This window comes from Cervus elaphus, chromosome 31 (genome assembly GCF_910594005.1).
Source record: "Cervus elaphus chromosome 31, mCerEla1.1, whole genome shotgun sequence".
In the NCBI taxonomy this organism is placed as follows: Eukaryota; Metazoa; Chordata; class Mammalia; order Artiodactyla; family Cervidae; genus Cervus; species Cervus elaphus.
Window position 1 is genome coordinate 26,731,380 of NC_057845.1, and position 18,816 is coordinate 26,750,195.

General features: G+C 37.1%; 1 protein-coding gene across 5 annotated transcripts in view; it reads right to left on the reverse strand.

Annotated features, from left to right (window-relative positions):
• ROBO1 (roundabout guidance receptor 1) overlaps nucleotides 1-18,816 on the reverse strand; it is a 443,607-nt gene that overhangs the window by 24,553 nt on the left and 400,238 nt on the right. For 3 of the 5 annotated variants that reach the window (XM_043893137.1, XM_043893138.1, XM_043893136.1), the window contains 5 exons: nucleotides 18,179-18,333; nucleotides 15,301-15,636; nucleotides 13,037-13,144; nucleotides 10,088-10,232; nucleotides 6,948-7,196 (listed from right to left, as the gene is read on the reverse strand). In XM_043893137.1, coding sequence (XP_043749072.1) covers nucleotides 6,948-7,196; nucleotides 10,088-10,232; nucleotides 13,037-13,144; nucleotides 15,301-15,636; nucleotides 18,179-18,333 — 993 coding nt within the window. The remainder of the gene's footprint in view (nucleotides 1-6,947; nucleotides 7,197-10,087; nucleotides 10,233-13,036; nucleotides 13,145-15,300; nucleotides 15,637-18,178; nucleotides 18,334-18,816) is intronic. The other 2 variants (XM_043893140.1, XM_043893139.1) reach the window with 1 other exon arrangement.

Consider the following 18,816-nt stretch of genomic DNA (forward strand, 5'->3'; position numbering starts at 1 on the left):
AAAGTGAAGGGTTACTAAAAATACTAAACTAACTAATTGGTTGAGCACCTACTTTGTAGCTAAGTATTATACAATGTTACCTCATTTAATTCTCACAACAGCTTTCCAGGGTACTTATTTTATTATTGTTTTAACAGATGAGGATATTGAAATTCAGAGGAATTAAAGACCTGCCAACGTTCCCATGACTAGTATGTATAAAATTTAGAATTTAATCTCACATTCCATTTCCAAGGTGATGGCCTTTCGTCTAGGTATGGTGTTATTATACATAGATATTCACATATACAGGCTTCCCAGGTGGTGTGAGTGGTGAAGAACCCACTCACCTGCCAATGCAGGAGATGTGGGTTCGATCTCTGGGTCAGGAAGATCCCCTGGAGGAGGGTACTGCAACCCACTCCAGTGTTCATGCCTGGAGAGTCCCATGCATAGGAGGGTTACAAAGAGTTGGACAGGACTGACACAACGTAGTACACACACACACACACACATGCACATGTACACATATGTATGTACATATGTAACACACTGATATATACATGTACACAGTTCTTTAGTAAAATGTGTTATTTTTTTTCATTTCTGGGTGGTTTCTAACGCATCTGTGTGTGGTACTAGAAGAAATATGAACAATACACCAAAGCTGAAGTTATTTAAGAGATTAAAATGGATAATTGCTTCAATATGGAATATGTTATACACACAGGAGGAAAACCTTTGTTTAATTTGGATTGCAATAAAATACCATACTTAAAAGTCAATTTACAGCCTTTGTCTGCAGGCACATCCAAAATACCACAAGAAACTTCTTTTTTTAAATACATGTAAGACTTTTTAGCACAAAAGGAGCTATTTTGACCATCAATGAAGGGATGTAGGACAGCCAACTTCACCATGAAAAGATGTCAGCATTGTTGTATGTGGATAAGTCACATTATGTGAAGCCAAAACATCTTCATGTTAAATGAGGACTGGCTTTTAACTACCAACACCCTGGGCAAATGCTGGGGAAAGACAGAAAATTTTATTCAAACCATCTGTAAATAAGGGAAGCCCAGGGAACGTGTGATAAACATGTACAGTTTGAAGTATGTAATATATTCTACTTGAAAACAAAAAGCTATTTCAAGATGCTATACTCAAGTGGGACTTGCCACAAATAAGCCTCAACTCCCCTCAATTTCCCCCCTTGAGGGATTTCAATGTCTTCTGAAATAATGTACAAGTGTATGGCTGCGAATCACAATACTCTAGGCTCCTGTAAAAATGATGCCTTCATAAACATGTTCAAGAGAAGAGAATAATTCCATTAATTTATGAAAGCAGGTATTTATATAGTTTACCACAAAACATTTGCCAGGCAAAAGATGAAAGGGAGAAAATACATACCTTCGATTTTTTGCTAAAACTGGTATAGCTTTAATATTTGTATGATTAACCATTACCCAGTTTTTAACAGACAAGATATTTAATCTTCCTTGACCTGTTTTCCTTCCAACTATATCATATTCAGTTCATCTATACTAAAGACATATCAGTGAATTTCCTATTCCACACATGAAATTTACTTTCAAAAGATTTTTTTTTACTAAATATTAACTACAGTAAATGCAATAGTATCAGATACTTTTGAAAACAATATATGAAAATACATTTAATTATATTACTCTCATAGTTAGTCTGAAAAGAGAGATGAAAGATTACTATTATGTTAGTCATCTAGTTTATCTAGTTTTAGACAAAAATGGAATACCTCAGAAGCTTATTAGAATGCCAAAATTGTAATATCCACAATAATGCAAGTATGAAATACTTATCTAATTAAATATTGCAGTTATAATGGCTTTAGCTCAGTAATTTCTTATTATGTACATTACACTATTTATAATGTCCATAATCAATAAACATAAAAGTAAAATATGTATTCATTTTTTAAACATTTACTCTGTATCAACTATGGTGAAGAAACTTCTAGGTTCGAGACCAAAGGAATCACAAGAAACAAGACCTTAGGTAATGGTTTATAGTTTGCACTTTAAGACATAGAAAGATTCAATTTTAAGGCACTTGCATTTAAAAAACTAACTATGACACCAGGCCATAGCAGACTGTATTTTACAAAGATGTTCATAACTGTATCTTCCATCCACAATGGTCTTCTGGGATGAGAATTAGCCATCCCTTCGTCAAGAGTGGGAGTTTAGTCCTATGTCCTGAATCTGGGTGGATCCCACAACTGCTCTGACCATAGAATATGGCAGAAGTCAGATTGTACCAGTTCTGAATGTAGCTCTTAACTGGCATGGCAACTTCTTTTTCCTGACTTATAAGTAGGCTGCTGCCATGAAAGAAGTGCCACTCCCCTGAGATCCCCGTGTTATGAGAAGCCTGGGCTATGGCGGAGAGACCCTGGAGGATGAGACTGCATGTGGAGAGACAGGCCAGGGAACCCTGAGATGGCAGACATATGCGTGAAGAATCTAACTTGGAAGTAGATCTTGCAGCCCCAAAGACCAGAAGAGGCCATGTGGGTTGGTGATGAATTACCCAGTTGAATCCTTTCAGAATTCCTGACTTGTGGAATTGCAAGTAAAAGAAAATGGTTTTAGGTGATTACATTTTAGTGTTGTTCATAGGCAGCACTAGAAACAGGACTCAGGCACTAAGCTAGAAATTCAGTTAAATAAAATAGACATAATCCTTGACTAAAGTGACTTATAGTCTAGTGGAGGAAACAGTTAATTAAACATGCAATGATAATGCTGTTTTCTCCACGCTCCAGGATAGAAGATATCTAGGGCACTGTGGGAACATGTAGAATTGGCTCCAACTTAGAGTTGGGGCATCAGGGAAAGACCGTATGGAGAGTATCTTCCATTTAATCTTGGATGGAAAGGATACACAAGTATTAGCTCCACAAAAGAGAGGGGATAATGGTGTCTCAGGAAGATGAGACGGCCAGTGGAAAGACCTCAACATGGCTGAGAGTGCTGGTTGTTCCAGCACTTTACTCTTTGGAAATTTGGAGTAAAGGCAACAGCCACAGTGAGGAGGGGAGTGCAAATGGCCAAGCATGCGGAGGCATGCAGAGGTCAGATCACAAAGCGCCTTGATTGCTCCATTATGGAATTTTGCCTTTATTCTAAGGGAAATGAGAGGTCATTGAGAGATTTTAAGCAGTGGAGCGACTTGATCAGTGTCGCATTTTAGGAAAATGCCTCGGCACAATCTGCAGCAAGACGATGAGGATAAAGAAAGGGCAGGGCTAAAGGCAACAAGATCACTTATGGACCATTACCGTAACACAGACGAGAGAAAATGGCTGGAGGAAGTAGGAAAGTGCCTTTATGGCTGGAGATACGTGCATTGCTCCGTGTGATCATCAAGCAGTAAAAATCTGCAGGAACAGGTACTTGGCGATAAGGGTCTGATACTTTGGAATGAAATTTATAGAGAAATAACTATCTGTCCTTAATGAATATATCATTAGTGGAGTGGAAAGAAACAGAAGTCATCTTCTAAATGGGGAGGCTTCTGAATAGGCTAAGGGTCTGAGAAGAGGCTTGACTCAAAGACTTCACTAGAGATGGAAATTACAGCATCGTGTATACTATCAAAAAACTAGACATGACTCATATGTCCAATATTAAGGAATTTTTTAAATGAATTACAGTACACATTTGTTTAAGGTGATTATCTAAATAGTAATTGGCATGGAAAAATTCACTCTTCAGTGAAAACAATACTTTATAAGATTATATTGGAAAATACATCATCACATCACAAATTCAAAGCAATGTGAGATTATATAGAGATGAAGGTCCGAAAAGATCTTTACTGAGGACTTAGCAGTGACAATTTCTGACTACAGAGGTCATTGGTACTTCTGTATTTTCATTTTATCTGTATTTTCAAAAATTTCTAGGGTAAACATGTAGGATACACCTTTAGCATAGAAGAGCAGTAATAGTTTTTGTTTGTTTGTTTAATGGGCTTTCATCTGCTTTTTTCAAAAAATATTTTCAGGCAAATTTAACATTTTATTGTTTACTTTCATTTTTTGCTGTGTTGCACAGCATGTGGGATTTTAGTTCCCCAACCAGGGACTGAACCTGTGCCCACTGCCTTGGAAGCATGGAGTCTTAACCACAGGACCAGCAGGGAAGTCCCATGGGCTTTCATCTACTTCTCATTAGTGCCCAGGGTTGTTTCTAGCGGCAATCCTAGAAATCTTAATACCTTCATAGACTGTAAGTCATACCTTTTAAAATAGGCTGAATGTAGTCAAAGAGGATGTTTGGTACAGATACCCAGTGCATTTCCCAAGTATACATGTTCACCTTGAATTCACTCCCCTAAAGCAGTAGCGAGTAAGTCAACTTCACATTCTCCTCTAGTAAAAGATTCCGCTTATCAGATTTTTACTGAAGAAAGCTTTGTGGAACTTCATGACAGGAGCAGGACGTAAGCACTGCTCTCAAAGAGCTTTTGATTTAAACAGGGAAAGAGACACAAGTCGCCAACGCTAACGCAACATGAAAACCTGATTACTGTGGCAGCAGAGTGGTGAACAGACCATTATGAAGAGTGAAGAACAAGAGGAGTTGGTTTTTGCCAGGCTGCAAGAAGAAAGCTGCCCAGGTGGTACATCTGAACAGAGCTTGGAAAGATGAGAAGTGCTGGCCAGGCCATCAGAGAAACAGCATGTGCCAAGACAGCTGTGCTCAGTGAGGACACTAAGGATTTTGGTGACAGTCATGGAACCAGGAGCAGCCTGACCCCACCACTAGCTCCAGAGAGGCCTTCTGTGGGCTGGTTTCTGGCATTGCTGACAAGGTGTTGGTGAGTTCAAGGTAAATTCAGGGAATTTCAGACAGACTAATTAGAGAAGTGGATGTGGGGAAGTGTTGGGAGGGAAGAAGTAAGTAAAGGAGAAAGGACTGTAAAAGGGATTAAAACAGGGCTAAATAGTAAGACTTGACTGAACGGGGAGTACCATTACTAGACTGGTGGGTAAAGAAAACCAATGTGGAGGGTGGACAGAGAAGGTGAGGGAAGTGGTGATCAATGCAGGGATACAACCGTATTTAAAGGGACCAGGACAGAGGGCCTGCCCTAGGGGCTCTAGGAAAGGACGCATAGGAACAAAATCAAGAGGATTTTGGAGTTACAAATGAAGGGACTTGGTGAATAATTTTATTGGGGGAATGGTAGTAAGCTAATGGAAGAAATTAAAAGAAGGCTTTAGACTGATGATTCAGAAGTTACTTTCTGAAGCCTGATGGAAGTAAATGGTATAAGCCAGCATTCAGAGGACTGAGGTGTGAATAAGAATTAGGAAAGTAAAAGTGATCCAAGAATCTTACGGAGGAGGAGAGACAAAGAGCAGGATAAAGGGGAGGCTAAGGAAAGTTTAAAAAGTGGTAGAGTTAACAGTAAGGAGAAAGGATTGAATCAAGAAGAAAAGGCTGAAAAGGCAAGATAGATAAGCTGATTTTTGATTGTGATCAAGAAAGGTGAAGAGGTTGACCTAAGGAAAACAAAAGAAGAGCTTGCCAGGAAGAAGATACTGGCTACCATTTGTAACACAGAGAAGGATGGTGAGGAAATAGGTAATTTGAAAGAATGAGAAAAGAATGTTGAGATGTTTCAGAGCTAACAGTCTCTATTAGCATCTCATTTTCTCTGAATAAGAGTGGCAGCAGAGATGGCTGTGACCTTAATAGGGAAAAGAGATGTCTTATTTGTTCTCAATCTTCCTGAAGTTCCATGGGTTAATAACATTAAATTTAAATGCCTGGCAATCCGACTTCCCCCTTGTCACGCAGAAGAAAATTTAACTACTTCCTTCATTTTACAGAGTATACGAGTTAAATTTGGTAATGACCTCTTACTGATAGAATAGTTCAAAGCACTGCAAATTCTGTTTTGATCTACAGAATTCAAGCAGCATAAACCAGAATTTGTTATTCATTCAAGAATACGGAAGGGAGATCTTCTGGGCAAATAATATACTCAGTTTCAAATGATATTAGGGATACAGAAAATAATATATATACATAATGTGTCAAGGGCAATAAAATACTACAAACGAAATCATCAACAATGAGAGAAGTGCTGACATGATGCAGTAATAGCTTTTATGTGGTAGAAATGACAAGTGAAGGATTTGTGCATAACAAACGTGCTGGTTGGCAATGCTGAATACATGGGTTAAAAAGTCTAAGGCACACACACAAAGCTGATTTTTGATCATGATCAAGAGAGGTAAAGAGGCTGACCTTTTCAAAAGAACAAAAGAAGAGTTTGCCAGGAGGAAGATACTGGGTACTGTTTGTAACACAGAGGAGGATGGTGAGGAAATAGGTAATTTGAAAAGCAATTTGAAACATACTATTAGTAGCTTAGACAAAAGGACTGTAAGGTAATATCTCTACCAAAGTAAAGATACCTGAAGTCAACACAAAATGAATATACCAAATTCATCCTGTAACATTACAGCTTTTAAAGAACAAATCACTCTGCAGTCTTAATTTGAAAAGACAGGAGGAAAATCTCTCCTTCACAGACTAAAGACATGGCATGGCCACGCATAAAGAAAACTAAAATACAAAACCACCCATCGTCAATAAGACGTTATAAGATCAGCAACCCATATATTTACTACATGGTCTCCATGTGTTTATGAATGCAATTATCCTAAGTGGGTGAGAATTAAGGCACATTATTTTATGGTTGCAAGTTCACTGGGATCAATTAATCTAATGTTCTGATCAACAATATTACTTGATATGCTAATTACCAGGGAGGGCTTCCTGCGGGATGATACTGGAAAAAAGCCCCACGTGACCCGAAAAGTACTCCGGGTGAGAGCATTCTGTAAATGCCACGTAGGAGTGGAAATGAGCCGATGCGTTAGTGAGGAAGCCGAATGACGCCCGTACCTCCGGTCAGGCTGGTGCTGCCCAGGGCCCACCTCCTCGGGACAATCCTGTAACATGGGCTGGAGTTCTTCCTGCGGGGAGGGCGTGAGGGTGGCGGTGGACTGATGGCTATAAGACACGGCAGCCGGGGAGGAGGCGGCTCCCCGCACCGGCGGCGTGGGGCCGCGCTCATCTTCCTCGTCTTCTAGTTCGCCTTGCTGCAGATACATCCGCGCTGGGGGCACGGGGCATGGCATTTCTTGGTCATAGCTAGAACAGATCATAAGGACACTTAGACTCACTTCAGGTTATTCCAATGAACTATCTGCAGAGGTAGCGCAGTATTAGTGTTGAATTGCTGTTGAAATCTGACTGTTCAAGGCCACCTTCAGAAGGTATTGCTGGGACTCCCCTGGCGGTCGAGTGGATAAGAACTCACCTGCCAATGTGGGGCACAAGGGTTCAATCCCCGGTCTGGGAAGATCCCACAGGCTGCTGGGCAATTGAGCTCGTGTGCTACCTACCTACTGAGCCTGTGTGCTGGAGCTACTGAGCCCCTGCACCTAGAGTCCGGGCTCCTCAACAAGAGCAGTCACCGCAATGAGAAGCCCACGTACCACAATTAGAGGGTAGACCCTGCTCCCCGCAATAGAGAAAGACCGCACACCGCCAACAAAGACCCAGTGCAGCCATGAATAAATGAATAAATAAGAATTTCCAAAAAAAAAGAGGAGGTATTGTTTAAAAAAAAAATAGCTCACTGTCATAAAGATGTGTGCATTGCTATAGATAACAAAGTTTTCTTCTTGGGATTACAATTCAGTTGGCTCATTATAGGCTCTGAGAAGTCATGCAATAAAGAAATCTAACTAAGTTTAATTTAGTAAACCCCAAATGTGTTTGATCTCTTCAATCCCTCCAACCCAACATGATCTCTAAAGGATGATTCAGGATGGTCTTGAAAATAATCCAAAGACAATATGCCAAACTCTGAGAAAAATTACTCTTGAAAATCCCTCTGGAGGGAGATACATTGGAGATCAACTTATTAGCCCAATACAATCCACTTTTCCTCTAAAATCATAATAGATCAGTATTTCTTCGGTTGAGCACAAAATATAGTATAGTTGGCTTGCATTTGGGATGGTGAATGAAAGACATAATAAATAAAATAATCAATAAACTATAAAATGTCCCGTCTCTTCCATAGCTAGAGCTGTGTGGAAGCTCTAAATGAATCTGGTGAACGTTTGTTCCTTTCTCTTTTACCTCAGGGTATACAATTATTAATTAGAATGGCAGTAACTTGATGCATTATATAAATCGTGTTCATGTTACCCTGCTAACTTATTCCTTCTCTACCACATACCTTGTTTACCAGAACTCAGGAAAGTTGATGCTCATATAACATGATTTCTTTGTATCTTTATATCTTCTTTTAATGAACAAATCCCACTATCTGTGACACTTCTTTCTGTGTTTCCTATGTCTCTTGTACTCATTTTGACATTCCTCTCTTCTACCTTAAACTGTTCCCCAGTTCATTTCTATTCTACTTCTAAAAATCTGTAGAATCTATTCCTTTTTCTCCATCCTCACATTGCTTTTTATTATAATGAGCACCACGCTCTGGTTATTCACCTGTTTTAAGTGGCTCTTTAGTTGCCTACAGAATAAAATATGAGGACCTAAACAACACAGTCAAAGTATCTGTGTAATCTGGCAAGAATACTGGAATTGGTTGCCATTTTCTGCTCCAGGGGATTGTCCTGATCCAGGGATCAAATCCAGGTCTCCTGCACTAGTAGGCAGATTGTTTACTGACTGAGCCACCAGGGAAGCCCTTACGGTGGTGAGTTCCCTGGTAAAAATGACTCCTGGGTGCGCCTTAGGACTGTTTGGGGTTCCCAAGGGCAAGAAGGCTATAGAGTGCCTCAGTGGAGAAAATACATGTATTTAGATAAGCTTTGCTGAGGAATGACTCACAGTGCTGTTGGCTGTGAATTCAATGTTAATGAATCAACAATATACATTAAATAAGGTGTCTTTTAAACAAAAACACATATAAAAGAAGGTTATGTATGGATCTCCATTTCCATCTCCAGGGATCTTTCTTCCCCAGGGATTGAATCCCGGTCTCCTGCACTGCAGGCAGATTCTTTACCATCTGAGCCACCAGGGAAACTCTATGTATGGACAGACTGACAAAAATGTAACCAGAGCTTACAGGAACCTCACCTCTCATTTCTCCAAGGATCAATGGTTCAGTATTTGATAATTCAGTGCTTAGAAAATAAAAGTAACGAGACTTTGTTTCCTGTCATAGTTGGAACTCTAAAACTTTTTTTTGTTTTATTTTTGTGGAGAATAAAAGAACAGCGTTTTCATCTCAATATCAGTCTTTAGAAAGACTATTTTTGGGCCGATCTTGCACTTCCTGTGTTAATTCTCTATATCAAAGGAGTTCTCTTCCACTGATCAACCGAGTGAAGCTGCTGCTTTTGTTTTGTTGGGTGGTACCACCTCTAGTTCTACACACCCTGAAGTGAGGAAAAAGCATGCTAACTCTCTAATTGCTGTCACGTGGGTTTTTTACACTCAGTAAATCCTTGTGAGAAACAATTCAGCAAAGTTTAAACTTCTACAGTTTTCAGCAGAATGTGATCATATCTGAGAGCAAAACAGTTTTCAGGATGCTGGAGCGGTGGTATGAATCCATACACTTAATTTATGAAAATTTAGAGATGTACAACAGAATTTTTGATATTTGAAAAATACAACATCAAATATAGAGAGTGATATATAAGTGACCTCATATATATTCATGACCATATATGCTAATTATATGTATATAAAGTAAAATACTTATAAATATAAATATGTAAACTGTGTGTGTGTATGTGAATGGGTGTGTGTGTGGGGGTGTGTGGGGGTGTGTGTGTATGTATTCATGACTCATGTTCTGAGTTCCAAAAGAAGCTTCCAAGATATGAATTCCTTTTGTTGTTGCAAAACTGAGGAGGGTTTCTAAGTCATGCTGACCCATCAGTATTGTTTTATTTAGAGACAAAGGTCCATGGACCTTAAGAATCAGTCTCCCTGGATGATTGGTTTAGGGAACCCTACTGCTCCACTTACGTCTGTCCTGAAATCCCGCTTACCTTTCATCCACAGAGATGTTGTACTCTTCACTGTTGCTGGGAGGAGGAGGATGCGCCGGGGGCGGGGGCAGCAGGTCTGCCCAGCTCATGCCGCCTTGCTTTGGGACTTTGGGTGTCCGTGCACCTTTCTTATGCCCTTGACTCCCTTGAAAAGAAATAAAAGCCAACTTTTATTTCTGAATTTTAAATCTTTTCTATGATCCACAGGTTAATAATCCACATATTATCAATGTTACTAATAATCCACACATTATGTTCTGTAAATATGATCTTGTACTTCATATACAAAGGCAGACACAATTTTCTTCTTGAATTTTAAACAGAACTTTGTACAAAAGAAAATGCAGACTACTGACAAGCTTAACTGCAAAATAAATAGTGAAAGAGCAATAAAACCATAAATGAATTTTTATAAGTCATATCATTAATAGTGATCTTCGTACAGCAATTAATTGCATTATGGATTATAATCTAAAACAAATGAGCTGTAGACATACTTTCTGAAGTGCCTTTCTATTATTTAATTGCTGGAACCTAAAATACAATATGATACAGATACGATCTATTACATTTCCACTGTTGCATTAAATTACCGAGTATATATAATTTGTACTTGTCCACTGAAACGTTTTAGGCACAATGAAATTACTAGTTTTTGTCAGAAAGACAGGTGCAGATGAAAATAACTGCTGGAAGAACTAATATATCTAACAACAAAAGAAGCAGAAAAATGGTTTTTAAAAAGGAGCAGAAGTGTTTTTAGCCACTGTTTCTATAAAATTATGGCTTAGAGTGAAATAATGTTGCTTGAACATTCTTAGAAGTTTAAAATAGCTCAATTATTCAAGTTGCCCAACATTCTGGTATTAGATTTGGTATATTCTTTAAACATAGGTAGCTGCACATTTTGGTATATTCATTTTAAAATAATGTTAGGTTAAAAGATATTTGGAGATAAAATGGTTGTTATCCTCCTCCTCCAATAGGATATATTCTACATTCTTAAGTAAATTACAGACAATGAGTCTGTAATTATTTTTCTCATATGATCCCTTAAATTCAGTGAATTGTCTTGTTTTTTTTTTTAAAACTTTCTGAAACAGCTCCAACTCACATGGTACATGAAACAGGTATGAATATATTCAATGAGACTTATTTTTTTAAGCCACTTGGGAATTTTGAAATGACAGTGTTTGTGAAGCCAGATGTTCTTGCACTGGCCTGTTACTATACCAAGTGTGGGCTGCGGGACAGGCTGTTATTTACAAATTATGATGGTCAGGCTTCTGCCTGTTTGTCTCTCCTCCTCCGCTCAGCGGTCCTGTCTTAGAATGGCTAAGGCGTGTACTGAGGAGCTGACTGTACTCACAGCCTTTGTCTTGATTTCCTGGCACTCATCTACTGTAACAACTCCACCTGTCCTGAAAGGCCTTACATCACAAATCTCTCCTATACTTCATTTAATTGCCTCATTCTCTCCCCTAATTATTTACCACCAGATTTCACATCATGTAACCTTTTTACCACATAGTCACAGAATACTAAATACCAAATAGCTGCAGAACATCAGGATCTGATGGGATCCTGAGGGATGGAGAAAAATTGAATAACAACCCAGAATCTTTTTTTTTCTTTTTCCATTAAGACATTTTTCTCTTTAAGTGGCTAAGAATTCAAAGAAGAAATGGCATGGGATAGCAAATATAAAAATACTTTACATAGCTGTCCCAAGAGTACATCTTTGAAAATTGTCTCTTAATTTAGAAATGCTTCTGCCTACTTAGGCAGAGGTGAGAATCCAAACAGCAAACTCACCACTGGAAGGTATTGAGTAATAATCTGTCAGTCTAGCTCTTTCCCAGTGTCTTTATTATAGTTTAGAGTTTACTTACTTTAAAAAATATAAAAAGTCATTTGATAAGATTTGTTAAAAACAGACCAACAATACGTAGTAAAACAAGAGTAGATCTAAAAAGGTATAGAGCTATTCCTAAGCTCCTTAATTCAACTAGAAACAATTTCAATCAGTGACAAAACACAGGCTAGAAAATGCCAAATCAGCATGCCTTCATCAAGGCAAGATGGGAAAATGCAAATACCATATGCATTACAGGAGAGGGGTAGAGACATTTGGCTAAAAGCACCTACTGGCAACTTTAATCCAGTTGCTAGGAGGTAATAAATATATCTACCCTCTCCTGGAGAAACAAACCAGAGTCAAGATCAGTTGGTTTTGTCCTCATTGTGGTGTGACTTGCCACATGTTCGTTCTAATAATGAACCGCCTTTAATTAGAAAAACAGGGCTTAAGCACCAGCACGCTCCCATCTGCAGCCGCTATCAGGGAAACAGCTGGTTAACAGCTGCACCAGCAGGAAAACCACGGGGAAGAGGCCTCGGCGCGGCTTCTGAGGCTCGTACACTGACGCTGGGAGGCTGCTTTACGAGATTTTAGAGCAGGAACTAAGCAAGGGATAGAGAGATTATTAACTGAGGCAGGTTCCAGTTGTACCTAAATCTCATGATACCATCTCTTGGGCTTTTGATCCTACTCAAGTGTACTGAAGTTTCATATGCTTTAACAGACTACCTTCAAATAGTAACATAGTTAGCAGATTAACTGTATGTGCAATATTTTTAGTTATATTTTTGCTGAGATGGAAAAAGTGTTTCAACTGCCTCTAAAGATTCAGTCATGCTTCTGGCTTTAATAGAGCCCCTTAAAAAGGAAGAAAATAGAAGCCTCAACCTGCATTACTAAATAGAACATAAAATGGTTCAGTGAGTGGACAGTAGTTCACATTGCAGAGACAAGACCTATGCCTGGAAGATTCAAATCATATAAACTGATTAGACATGTCATATTTCAGATCATTAGCATTCAAGCTAAAGAAACGCACCATCTCTTTAAAGGAGAGACTGGCCTTCTCCTTGGTTTCCCTTACTTACCTGATGTACTACTTCCCCGGTCTGAACTGTTGTAGGATCCTCCAGTATTCTGGTCATATGACTGGTTGTACGGGATAGTTGGAGCAATTGTGTCATTTGCACGATAATCTGGACATTTCAGATGGAAAAAAAGTCATACATTTATTTTGGTGCCTCAATCATTTACCAAGGATTAAGCTTTTAAATTATCATACTGATCACTTGCTAAGATGGACATGTGTTTAGGATGAAAGGTCAAGAAAAAATAAAGATCTTTAAACATGTCTACTTTAAGATATGTAAAATACAAACTCTTTGTGTCTTCTTTACATGAATCAGACTAAGCATAAGTGTGAATGAATCCTACCAGGGACTATTTCTTCTCTTTAAAACACTTATAAATCAGCTAAGGCATAAGTCAGCTTTGCTTGACTTCTTATCTTTAAAAATATGGTAACAAAATAATTTTAATAATAAGAAATTGTAAAATGTCATGGCTGTGAATCATTAAAAAATAATAAAACATAAAACTGAAACTTGCCAGGAAGATTATGTCTAATTAAAAATACAGATAAGAAGACGAAGTGGCTCAGTCTTCCACAAATACTTCTGCTTGCTTAGGGAGAGGTGAAAATCTGAGTGAAAAACTCACCCCAGGAATGTACTGAGTAATAATCTATCAGTCTAGCTGCATTCCAGTGTCTTTATTATAGTTTGACATACCAAGTCTGTTTATAAGCAGTATAAACAATATATCACAGCTCTAAAATATTTGTACAGAGGACTGTTAAACCTTTCCAAAGTCCACAATAAGGTCGTATACTCTGCAGGAATATTATGACAATAGTTTGAATCCCCACTGTAAACTCCATGATTATAGAAACTCTCCTATTCATCTTGGTCATGAACTCATGTATTATGCTAAGTGAAATAAGTCACATGGAGAAAGGCAAATATTGCATGATATCACTCATAGTTGGAATCTAAAAAATTCAGCAAGCTAGTGAATATAACAAAAAGAAGGAGATTCACAGATACAGAGAACAAACTAGTGGTTATCAGCAGGGAGAGGAAACAGGGAGGGGCATACATGTAAGGGACTAATAGCTATATTATATATAAAATAAGCTACAAGGATATACTGTTCAACACAAGGAATGTAGCCAGTATTTTATAACTATAAATGGAGTATAACCTTTAAAAATTGTGAATGACTACATTGTATACCTGTAACTGCTCCAACAGTGTACATCAACTATACTTCAATAAAAAAATGGTTAGAAAATATCTATTGAATTGGGTTATTAGACCAATCAAATGTTTTCTTAAACTGGGAATAAAGCAAGATGACTGACTTATTAAAGTAAAACATATAACACTATCTCTTGGTAATTTCCAACTGTAATACATTTAGCTTTGAAAAAATTTCCAAGTCAAGCCTAAAAAAAAAGAAATCTGTGTTTCTAATTATCTGCAATTAAATATATCCTTTACCTGGACACTCATACAAAACTGTCCTGACTTATTCAAATTAGAGCATTCCCTTTATTTCTAGAGGTTTAATTTTGTAAATCATGTTATTAAAGCAGTAACCTAAAGGAAGTACAAAGAAACCAAATACCTATCCCTTCCAACTCACCCATTTTACAATAGAGAAACATTCCCCTCAGGCCATAAAATACTATTCCGCAGTTATAAGTTAACACTGAACTCAATTTACTTTAGGTTCTATCCTGACAGACTTCAATCAGGTGAAAGAAATTTAGGGTCTAAAATCATACATTGCAGCAGTCTTAGTAACCACAAGAGGTAGGAGAAATATAAAAAATTGAACCACTTCTCCAGTTCAAGCTAATTTTTTTTCAGTTTGATATAAAAATGCCATTCATTTATGTGACCATGTAGAAGCAATTATCTTCCATTCTCGAGTGGAAAGAATGGGAGAGTCTATTTATTTAAAAGGTGAGGTATTGTGGCGGCTGTACATCTGCCTTATGAATAAAAGATTCTGTCCGGAGCAATCCCTCACCTACGATTAAATTTAAATTAATCTCGAAACCATTTGGAAATACTTATATATTATTATAAAATCAATTTTCCAAGGTTATTGTTGGGCTAATTAACTTTTCGACACTGGAAATTTTGAAACCAAAGAAATCAGAAAACCTTAGTGACAAAAGACAGATGTCACTGGCGAGTTCCAGAACAAGCTTTGGCATGTAGTGCTGAAGGGTTAAGGCAGCCAATACAGAAAACGGGGGGGGAATAAAGGCAGGCCTCCTCACCTTTGTTCAGCTTGTTTTGCTCCATGATGTTATACTGAATCGACGCCACTTCCTGTTTCTGCTGGCCGGGTGCCTTCCAGTGCTTCTCAGCAGAGTCTCCACTGCCGTTGTTCATGTTGCTGCTGAGGTTTGACTGGATGAGCTGGGTGGTGGCATAAGGGGTGGGCTGCCCTGATGGATTGACAAAACGCCCATCCTTCAGATTTGGGCTATTGAAGGTTTTCATCTCATTGATTTTGTTACTAAGGTCCACATCACCATAAACAGTTGACTCAGGGAGCATCAGATTTGTTTGTTTGTTATCCAGTTGGTTGTTATAATTTGCTATACAATCAGCTATGTGCAATGGAGAGGAAAAGGAAAAAGTCATTCTGCATGGTTATTCGTTTTAAATTTCCTTGTAAGAAGCTTTGTGAGTCACAGTAAAATTGTTATATAAAGTATAAATGGGCTTAAATACGATGAATAAAAAGGACCAAGTATTCTTACGTCCTTTCTAAAGAACAGAATCAAATGTTCTTTCAAAAAAAAAAAAAATTGAGGGAGTAAGAAGAGGACATGTAATTTATATGGAGACTATAAATAATTCTGAACTTCAGTTAGTGTTATGTAGTTTATAAATAATGAACTCAATTTAAGTAATTTTCCTTTAACAATCACATTAATGGGAAATGCACTAAGAGAATATATACATGAATATCTTTATGTGCCAAGTTTAAATTTTCTAATCTGGAGTTACTGAACTATTTGAAGTTACTAGCTAGCTGTTGAAGCAACAGAACAAGGCTAATAGGTGAAGAGTCCAGACTGTCTCCCTCCCCCAAAAAACCTCTGCCCTCAGATCAAATAACTTGAGATATCAATACTGTATAAATACCTCTATTCAAAAAAATGAGGAACAGAGGTAAAGTGATGGTAAACAATACTCAGGAGAGTTTTATTAGTTTTTTCCCTTGGTCACACAAGATAATCATTATCAAGAAAAACTATTATATAATCATTTTGCATGGTTTCATAATGATACCTCAAGATATATAAAATGATAATAATGATGGTCAAATCAATCACAGTAGGCAGGGCAATTTAATCAAGTAACACCTGTAATAATCTGTCTAATATTTCAACTTCACTCTAATTTTTCCTTCATTTAAACATTTAAGAGTGAAATAAGTAATATATACATAGAAATGCTTAAGGTCTGCATTTGAAAATATTAAAATAGCAGAAAGAACTAAAATCATCATATAAAACTAAAATATTATTTAAATCAAAATTTAGTTAAGTTATAATAGTAAAAATACCACTATTTTATTCATAGTGGCTGCAACATTAACAAGTTCACCTTGAGGATGAGTTTTCAACTAAACAGTGTAATGATGAATTAACATGGCTACTACTAAAGATGTAAAAATGAATATAGTTTTAAGAAAAAATTGCAACTTCTTGACCCTACTGAATTCAATTACCTTGTATTTTAACAACAAATGATCAGGGATCAGAGGTATTTGATTAATCTTGCTTTTAGTAATTTTATTTCTAATTTCTAGGTATTAAGCTTCATGTAAGAGTTGTTAAAATATTTTTAATGGCAATATGGTTTTGGCAATCTCATTTTTCTTTGCCAATATTTCCATATGACTGCTATCCAACAGAACTTTCTGAGATGAACATGTTCTATTTTGCACTGTCTAATAAATACAATAGCCACATGTGAGCACTCAAAATGTGGCTAGTGCAAATGAGGAACTGGATTTTAAATGGTATTTTATTTAATTTAAATAGCCACCTGAAGCCAGAGGCAATCATGTTGGATAACTCAGCTCTCCATATTAATTTACAAAAATGTTGTCACTTTCTTCTCTTATTGGCCTCAGCATAATCTTTCTTTTACTTATAATTATGTGAGCACTTCTCTGCCTAGATAACTAGAACACCAACCTCTGAAGAATAGGGACTTGGTCATATGGTTGCATCATTTTCATATCCAAGTTTAATGGAGACTATGATTTGTTCTTTATGATATATCATATTTTTTACTTAAATGCCATATTTTATTTTCCTTTTCCTTAATTCCATGGGTTATTTCTATAGTCATATGTTTTGATTCTTCATGACTCTTCCAATATTTCCTATATTGTGAATGCATTGCTGAAAGGTTTCTTTTTTAAGAATTATTTATAATTTTGTTTATTCTTTTAAATACTGCATACTCTACATCAAAAGTTAACTGTCATGTTTTAGCATGAAATTTTAGCAAGTAATTCACCACACATATTTCTGAACCCCAAAGACACAATTAGTATTAACACAGACATCTACAAAAGGTATATATTTCTTGTATCCTATAAAAATTTATTATACAATAAAATTTTTGAATTTCGGTGTTAGCTTTCATTTAAAATTATTTTTGCCACCATGTAATTATTCTTATTGTTGTTGTTACTGCCATTAAAAATTGGAATCCCTCAGACCAATATATATTTATTGGTCTTTTGATTTGCTTTGCCCTGAAAATCTTTAAAATAAATACTATAAATAACTACAATCTACTAAAATTATAATTACACACATTCTTATGAGGGCAACTACTTCTCCATAATTTCCTTTTTCCTTATTTGCTATTTATTCTAGGATTTATATCCTCCATTCTCCCTTCACATACTGGGAAACATTTTTGGGTGCAGGGTGAGATGTGGAGATGTAAGGATGGAGAACATAACTTGAATCAGGCTAATTTGCTAAACAGTGGTTCATATTTCATGAACATATTGATTAAATTTCCTTTCCAATTTAGGGAGAAGAAAAGGGAAGTTATCTCCTCATGGCCGGTTCCTAACAATGCCGAGCCTGTGTATCAAGCTATCTCTGTGCCTCTAACCTGGGCGACTATACGTGGTCAGGTTGCCATCACTGTTCCCATTGCCTGCCGTGCAGCAGTTGATGGAGCAGTCATTGTGATTGTTCCCAGTGTTAGGCCACGTGTCTGCCAGCCACGGCTGCGTGGCAGGTTCACTGATGTTGAGAAGTCCTGGCCTAAAGAAAAAAAAACATGTGTAAAAGCAAGTGTTATATAAGTAGCAAATAACATTGCCTATTCAGAATTCCAACCCATTCTCCATCTTATTATCCTCCCAAATAACTTGGTCAATTATGCTGAAAGATATTCTTTTTATTTTATTTTATAGACAAGGCAACAATGTAATGTTCTGAGACACACCTCGGTTTATATAGCCATTACACTCTAAACAGGCAGAGACTTAAAATACTGTAGTTTCTGATGTTTTACTCCTTCTTCAGTCAGAGTGACTAAAAACCAAACACGGAATCTAAAAAGGTGGATGCTTGTATTTTTCAGTGTTTTAATAGCTTACAGAATACTCGAGTTAAGATAGTTTGCATTTCTTTTTTGACCCATTAAAAACCATGTTTCTTCTCACCACTTCGTTAAAAAATGGAACAAGCTGTTTACTTAGATAAAGGAGCCTTCACAGTAAGGACATTTGCATACTTTTCTCC